The sequence below is a fragment of the Hylobates moloch genome, unplaced genomic scaffold, assembly GCF_009828535.3.
Source record: "Hylobates moloch isolate HMO894 unplaced genomic scaffold, HMol_V3 SCAFFOLD_2331, whole genome shotgun sequence".
Classification (NCBI taxonomy): domain Eukaryota; kingdom Metazoa; phylum Chordata; class Mammalia; order Primates; family Hylobatidae; genus Hylobates; species Hylobates moloch.
Genome location: NW_026654606.1, coordinates 1 through 8517, shown reverse-complemented (window position 1 = coordinate 8517; position 8517 = coordinate 1). Strand labels below are relative to the sequence as shown.

The 8517-nt window shown below is 47.2% G+C and overlaps 1 protein-coding gene across 1 annotated transcript; it reads right to left on the bottom strand.

The window, feature by feature from the left end:
* Positions 1–172: 172 nt before the first annotated feature.
* LOC116464948 (mucin-17-like) lies at positions 173–8505 on the bottom strand (the record flags this gene model as incomplete). The annotated part of the gene is made up of 4 exons (XM_032148176.1): positions 173–304; positions 4485–6404; positions 6759–7262; positions 8322–8505. Coding segments are annotated over 4 exons (2740 nt in total), but the record flags the coding sequence as incomplete, so codon positions are not given.
* Between the last annotated feature and the right edge of the window lie 12 nt (positions 8506–8517).

Genomic DNA, 8517 nt, shown 5'->3' with positions numbered 1-8517 from the left:
AGCACTGGGTGGAAACAAAACAAAACAAAACAAAACAAAACAAAACAAAACACACCACAGCCCAGAAGAGGCCCTATTCCTGGCCTCACATCAAGGTGGAGCAGGAACTGGTGCCTGTATGGAGGTCAGGTCCCAGGGCATGGGGTGGGGGAAGGCCTGGGGTTGCACTCACCTATATCAATGATGCTGACCACGTCCTCACACAACTCCCCGCGATACAGGCTGGGACACTGGCACTCGAGCTCATCCCAGGTGCCTCCATTCTTGCAGGGAGAGGCCGTATTCTGGCACCGATCTCCAAAGCCTGTGGAACGATCACAGAAGTTTTCTTTCTAAGTTCCTCCATTGAGGCACCTCACTGGAAGGAGCAGGGATCTACTGTGGTTACATGTTGAGCACAGCACTTTACAGCTTACAATGCGTTTGCACGGACACTGCCTAATTTGTTTTTGTTTTTGGAGTCCGAGTTTTACCCTTGTCACCCAGGCTGGAGTGCAGTGTCGCGATCTTGGCACACTGCAACCTCCACCTCCCAGGTTCAAGCGACTCTCCTGCCTCAGCCTCCTGAGTAGCTGAGATTACAGGCGTGTGCCACCGCACCCAGCTAACTTTTTGTATTTTTAGTAGAGACGGGGTTTCACCAGTTTGGCTAGGCTGGTCTCAAACTCCTGACCTCAGGTGATCTGCCCACCCCGGCCTCCCAAAGTACTGGGATTACAGGTGTGAGCCACCGTGCCCGGCTCCAACACTGCCTAATTTGATACTCTCATGAGACCCCAGGGGTGCACAGGACAGTTACTATTATCCTCACTTCACAGATATGCAAAGTGAGTCAGAGAGAGGCTAAGCCACCTCCCGACGGGTCCACGTGCAGGCTACACTCCACCCAGTCCTAGTCCAGCATGCTTGACTTTACCTCAAAAACGTGAAGAAAGAGAAACCTGGTATTGTGAGAGGTGAGCGACAGAGTCAGGGCCGAGGAAGGGAGAACCCGGGTGAACTTGAACAGTCTAGATTCCACCCAGGTTGAGAATTAGATGGTTGTTGTTCCTCAACACCCGCTTTGGAAAAGCCCATCCTGGCAATCGTTACTGTTACGACTCATTCTGATTCTTTTTTAATTTACTGGGATATGGAGTTTGAGGGAGGAGTTTAGAACTTTATTATTATTATTATTATTATTATTATTATTATTATTATTATTATTGAGACGGAGTCTTGCTCTGTCGCCCAGGCTGGGGTACAGTGGTGCGATCTCGGCTCACTGCAAGCTCCGCCTCCCGGGTTCACGCCATTCTCCTGCCTCAGCCTCCCGAGTAGCTGGGACTACAGGCGCCCGCCACCACGCCCAGCTAATTTTTTGTATTTTTAGTAGAGACGGGGTTTCACCGTGTTAGCCAGCATGGCCTGGATCTCCTGACCTCGTGATCCACCCGCCTCGGCCTCCCAAAGTGCTGGGATTACGGGTGTGAGCCACTGCGCCCGGCATTTTATTTTTTTTGAGACAGAGTCTCACCATCTCGTTCAGGTTGGAGCACAGTGATGCAATCGTAGCTCACTACAGCCTTGACCTCCTGGGCTTAAGCAATGCTCCCACCTTAGCCTCCCAAGTGACTGGGACTGCAGGCATGAATCACCATGCCTGGCTAACTTTTAAAATTTTTCTGTAGACATGGGGTATTGCTCTGTTGCTCAGGCTGGTCTCAAACTCCGGGCCTTACCAAATCCTCTAGTCTCAGCCTCACAAGATCCTGGGATTACAGGTGTGAGCCATCATGCCCAGCCTAACAACTCCTTTTTAAATTGCAATTCAACAAATAAACTCCTCTTAGTTTAAATAGGTAGGAAGTAGTGATAGCCAACTCTCAAATATCTGTGCCAATCAATCTGGAAAATCTAAAGCTCTGTTTTCTTTGGCTTTTCTTGAAAATCGCTGTGCCTGGGTAGATGAGAAATCAAGGTGTATTTTGTCTGGGGAAGTGCACGAGGTATGTATAGACTCTAAAAAGACCTGCCTCCCCTCTGCCTTCTGGTTTACCCTAAACAGAGAGCAGGATCCACACTCGTGAAAGTCACAGCATGCAGCCTCTATTTATGTGCTTTTGCTCCAAGACGTTTGGAAAGAATAGAAGAGAGAAGTCAAGAGTCCTGGGCACACTGGAAACCCATACATCCTAAATTAGTCTCCTCCCTCTGTCTCTCTCCCGCTTTCACTACTGAAGATGTCCAGACCTGAGCTAAGTGCCAAAACACAGGCTAGCGAGAAAAAACAGAAGCAGATGCTGGGGCGCGTTTAGCCATTGCTCAACAGTCTGAAGGGAAGACCAATCTCTGGGGAAGAAGAGGAAGACAGAAAGAGGACAATCTGCTTCAAAGATGCTACTGACACCAGATGGTGGGTCCAGTGGCATTGCAGCCACCTGGCCTTTGTCGTGAGACACCTATGAGGCTTCCTGGAAATACAAGGTCCAGATCTCCCACCTGAAAATGCTCAGACCACTCATCTGAGAATCAGAGAGCTCAAGAAGACAAAGATATATTGGAGAGAATCCAGAGAAGAAAGCCATATGATAGAAAATCCAGCCAGGCGTGGTGGCTAACACCTGTAATCCTAACACTTTGGGAAGCTGAAGAGGGTGGATCACCTGAGGTCAGGAGTTCAAAAACAGCCTGGCCAACATGGTGAAACCCTGTCTCTACTAAAAATACAAAAATTAGCTGGATGTGGTGGTGTGCACTGTAATCCCAGCTACTTGGGAGGCTGAGGTGAGAGAATCGCTTGAACCCGGGAGGTGGAGGTTGCAATGAGCCGTGATCGCACCATTGCACTCCAGCCTGGGCAACAAGAGTGAAACTCCATAAAAAAAAAAAAAATAGAAAAGAAAAGAAAAAAGAAAGAAGAGAAAAAAGAAAAAAAGAAAGAAAAGAGAAGTTCAGGCAAAGTAGAATTCAGCAAAGGAAAAATGTCACAAAGTCCAGAGAAAACGTAGTAGTCAAAAGCTGAAGAACCACCCTTCATCATCATCAATTCAAGAAGGGATTGGGCAGTTCTGTGGGCAGACATAGATCATACACCTGTGAGCCTATTCATCTAAATAAATCAGTGTTTTCAAGTATTTTAATTAGCATACTTTAAAAAACGTATGTAAAATATTCTTAATCTGGGAGTCATACTCACAGGTCTATTAGTATATTACATGATTCATGTAATACAATATATAGGATATTATAATAGCAGGTATTGAATGGTGCAGCGCTCACCCTAACAAGAGAGAAGAAGGCTGAGTGAAAGTTCTTGAGTCAGAGAAAGGAGAGGGATACGTAAGGACAGCAAAACACTCATAGGCATTGGAGGTAGAATTCAGAGCTGATAGAAGTGAAGGAATCTTCTTTTGCTTCTTTAGTGCATGCTCAGGGGATAAGATGAATCAAAATAAAAGTGAATGGTGGCAGAGATACTTGACAAAGGTACACATGAATGAATTGGCGAAAACCTTCTGCAAAAAAAAATGTTTGTACTTCAGTATGAACAAAATCAATGAGAAAATCCATTAGAAAGTTTACAAAGTAAACTAAAAAGTTTAAAAGAAAACATAAATAAACCACTCAGAGTTAATAACATCATGGCATACAAAGTGCAATGGAACAGAGACCTGCCGAATACAAAAGAGAGAAAACAGGACTTGTGTACAGAATACTAGAGATCGAGGTGCCCAGGCAAAGAGAGGTAATGCTTTGTTCAGAAAAGGGGAACTTGTGCAAGAAACAGCGAGAGCGGAGAAGTGAGAGAGTGCTGAGACAGAAAACCTTGATGCAGGTTTTATCAAAGGGAAAACAAGTAAGTCAGAGAAAAAGGAGTTTAGGAGTAAATGTTTAAGAAGAAAACCACAAAAAGTAGTGAGTGGAGATTGAAAAGAAAGTTTCGAAAGGAAAATTCTTTTGAAGAGTGTCTGTTCTTATCCTTTGCCCACTTTTTGATGGGATTGTTTGATTTTTTCTTGTAAATTTGTTTAAGTTCTTTGTAGATTCTGCATATTAGCTCTAAGTCAGATGGGTAGATTGCAAAAATTTTCTCCCATTCTGTGGGTTGCCTGTTCACTCCATGGAATACTATGCAGCCATAAAAAAGGATGAGTTCATGTCCTTTGTAGGGACATGGATGAAGCTGAAACCATCATTCTGAGCAAACTATCGCAAAGACAGAAAACCAAACACTGCATGTTCTCACTCATAGGTGGGAATTGAACAATGGGAACACTTGGACACAGGGCAGGGAACATCACACACTGGGGCCGGCTGTGGGGTGGGGGGATGGGGGAGGGATAGCATTAAGAGAAATACCTAATGTAAATGATGAGTTAATGGATGCAGCAAACCAACATGGCACATGTATACGTAGGTAACAAACCTTCACGTTGTGCATATGTACCCTAGAACTTAAAGTATAATTTTTTAAAAAAAGGAAAATTCAAGAAATCACTTACATTGTGTGGTTGTTGTCACAGTAGGAGTTGAGGTGGGGTTGCTCTTAATTGTAGGAGTAGTCGTGGGGACAGTGCTGGTGGTCACCGTGGGGGAGGAAGTGATCCATGTGCTGGATTTTGTCCTGGTGGTCATGGTAGTGACAGCCTCAGGGTTCACAGTCATGGAGGAGGCAGAAGTTGTTGGAGGTGTACTGGAGTGAGCAGGAGGAAATATAGGCGGGATGGTGTGAGAAGTAATTGTTGACGGCCTGCTGGATTCTGATGAAGGGATCACAGAACGGGTGGTGACAGAAGTAGAGGTGTGAGGTGTACTGGTTGCAGAAAGCACTGATGCAGAAATAGTGGAGCCTCTGCTAGCTGTGCTGGGTGTGCTGGGGGCAGTAGACATGGTCACATATGTGAGGGGAGCTGCAGTAGTCATTGCAGTTGTTGTAAATTCCTTAGTAGTTGAAAAAGATGTGGTGGTACTACTACTAGAAGTTGATGGTGTGTTTAGTTCAGTGGAAGTTATCACAGAGGTAGATACAGCACCAGTTGTTGCAGGAATGACATCAGCAGTAGAACTGGTGACAGGAGTGCTGGGAATAAAAATGGTTGTCCCCGGTGTGGTTCCTTCTGTGGTCACTGATACAGATATGGTGGTGGCTACAGGAATTGTGGGAGTTGAGGCAGCATCAGTAGAAGGGGTAAAAGTTGTGCTTGTGTCAAGAGGAGGTGTCGAAGCTGTGCTGGCCCCAGGAAAGCTAGTTGGAAGTGTGGTGCTGACACGGAGAGTTGTTAATGGAGTGCTTCTTTCACTGGTAGTTGAAATGCGTATGGTAGTGACTTCAGCAGGTATGGAGGATGAACCGGCTTCGGTAGAGGTGAGCAAAGGTGTTCTGGTATCACCAGGAGGTGTTGAAAGTGTGCTGGCCTCAGAAGGACTCGTCACAGATATAGGGCTGATGAGGAGAGTTGTCAATAAAGTGCTTCTTTCACTCGTAGTTGACATAGGCATGGTGGTGCCTTCAAGAGTTGTAGGAGATGAACTGCCTTCAGAGGCAGTGGTCATGGACATGCTGGTGTCAACAGATGGTATGGAAGGGGTGCTACTCTCAGGAAACCTTGTAACAGGTGTGATACTGACAAGAATAGTGGTCCCAAGGGTGCTTATTTCCGTGGGCATTGACACAGACATGGTGCTGCTGTCAAGAGTTGCAGAAGATGAAATGGCTTCAGTAGAAGTGGTCACAGGTGTGCTGGTGACAACAGAAGGTGTTGAAAGGGTGCTACCCGCAGAGCTGGTCACACGTGTGGTGCTGACAGGCATAGCTGTTAATGGAGTGCTTCCTTCACTAGGAGTCCAGATTGGCATGTTGGTACCCTCAGGAGTCATAGGAGATGAACTGACTTGGGTAGAAGTGGTCACAGGTGTGCTGGTGTCAACAGGAGGTGTTGAAGGTGTGCCAGCCTCAGAAATGGTCACTGATGTGGTGCTGACAGGCATAATGGTAAACGGAGTGCTTACATCACTAGGAGTTGACATTGGCAGGGTTATACCTTCAGGAGGTGTAGGAGTAGAACTGGTCAGAGTAGAAGTGGTCACAGGTGTGCTTCTGTCAACAGAAGGTGTGGAAGGTGTGCTAGCCTCAGAACTGGTCACATGTGTGCTGCTGAGGGGCATAGTTGTTAATGAAGTGCTTCCTTCACTTGGAGTAGACATACGCATAGTGCTGACCTGAAGAGTTGCTGGAGATGAACTGGATTGACTAGAACTGGTAACAAGAGTGTTGGAGTCAACAGGAGTTGTGGAAACGGCGTTAGCCTCAGAACTGGCCACCGGCGTGGTGCTGACAGGAATACTTGTTAATGGAGTGCTTCCTTCACTAGCAGTTGAGGTTGGCATGCTGGTAACTGCAGCAGTTGTAGGAGATGAACTGGCTTGAGAAGAAGTAGTCACAGGTGTGCTGGTGTCAACAGGAGTTGTTGAAAGGGTGCTCGTTTCAGAACTGGCCACCGTGGTGGTGCTGACAGACATACTTGTTAATGGAGTGCTTCTTTCACTAGGAGTTGAGGTTGGCATGCTGGTAACTTCAGCAGTGGGAGGAGATGAACTGGCTTCAGTAGAAGTGGTCAAAGGAGAGTAGGAGTCAACAGCAGTTGTTGAAAGGGTGCTAGCCTCAGAACTGGCCACCAGCGTGTTGCTGACAGGTATACTTGTTAAGGGAGTACTTCCTTCACTAGGAGTTGAGATTGCCATGCTGCTACCTCCAGCACTTGTAGGCAAGAAACTGCCTTCAGTAGAAGTGGTGACAGGTGTGCTGGTGTCAACAGGAGTTGTTGAAAGGGCGCTAGCCTCAGAACTGGCCACCGGCGTGGTGCTGACAGGCATACTTGTCAATGGAGTGCTTCCTTCGCTAGGAGTTGAGGTTGGCATGCTGGTAACTTCAGCAGTAGGAGGAGATGAACTGGCCTCAGTAGAAGTGGTCAAAGGAGTGTTGGAGTCAACAGGAGTTATTGAAAGGGTGCCAGCCTCAGAACTGGTCAATGGCGTGTTGCTGACAGGCATACTTGCTAAAGGAGTCGTTCCTTCACTAGCAGTTGAGGTTGGCATGCTGGTACCTTCAGCAGTTGTAGGACATGAACTTGCTTCAGTAGAAGTGGTGACAGGTGTGCTGGTGTCAACCGGAGTTGCTGAAAGGGTGCTAGCCTCAGAACTGACTACCGGCGTGGTGCTGACAGGCATACTTGTTAATGGAGTGCTTCCTTCACTAGGAGTTGAGGTTGGCATGCTGGTACCTTCAGAAGTTGTAGGAGATGAACGGGCTTCAGTAGAAGTGGTCACAGGAGTGCTGGTGTCAACAGGAGTTGTTGAAACGGTGCTAGCCTCAGAAATGGCCAACGGCGTGTTGCTGACAGGTATACTTGTTAATGGAGTACTTCCTTCACTAGGAGTTGAGATTGGCATGCCACTACCTTCAGCAGTAGTAGGAGAGGAACTGGCTTCAGTAGAAGGGGTCACAGGTGTGCTGGTGTTAGCAGGGGTTGTGGAAAGGGCGCTAGCCTCAGAACTGGCCACGGGCGTGGTGCTGACAGACATACTTGTTAATGGAGTGCCTCTTTCACCAGGAGTTGACGTTGGCATGCTGGTAACTTCAGCAGTTGGAGGAGATGAACTGGCTTCAGTAGAAGTGGTCACAGGAGTGTTGTCAACAGGAGTTGTTGAAAGCGTGCTAGCCTCAGAACTGGCCATTGAGGTGGTGCTGACAGGGATACTTGTTAATGGAGTGCTTTCCTCACTAGGAGATCTGGTTGGCATACTGGCAATATCAGCCATTGTACGAGATGAACTGCCTTGAGAAGAAGTGGTCACAGGTGTGCTGGTGTCAACAGCAGTTGTTGAAAGGGTGCTAGCCTCAGAACTGGTCAACGGTGTGATGTTGACAGGCGTACTTGTCAATGGACTGCTTCCTTCAGTATAAGTTGAGGTTGGCATGCTGGTACCTTCAGGAGTTGTAGAAGATGAACTGGCTTCAGCAGAAGTGGTCAAAGGAGTGTTGGAGTCAACAGGAGTTGTTGAAAGGGTGCTAGCCTCAGAACTGGCCACCGGCATGTTGCTGACAGGTATACTTGTTAATGGAGTACTTCTTTCACTAGGAGTTGAGATTGGCATGCTGGTACCTTCAGCAGTCGTAGGAGAGGAATTGGCTTCAGTAGAAGTGGTGACAGGTGTGCTGGTGTCAACTGGAGTTGTTGAAACAGTACTAGCCCCAGTACTGGCGGCAGGCATTTTGCTGACAGGTATACTTGTCAATGGAGTACTTCCTTCACCAGGAGTTGAGATTGGCATGCCAGTACCTTCAGCAGTTGTAGGAGACGAACTGGCCTCAGTAGAAGTGGTCACAGGTGTGCTTGTGTCAACAGGAGTTGTTGAAAGGGTGCTTGTTTCAGAACTGCTCAACAGCATGCTGCTGACAGGCATACTTGTTAATGGAGTGCTTCCTTCGCTAGGAGTTGAGGTTGGCAAGCTGGTAACTTCAGCAGTGGGAGGAGA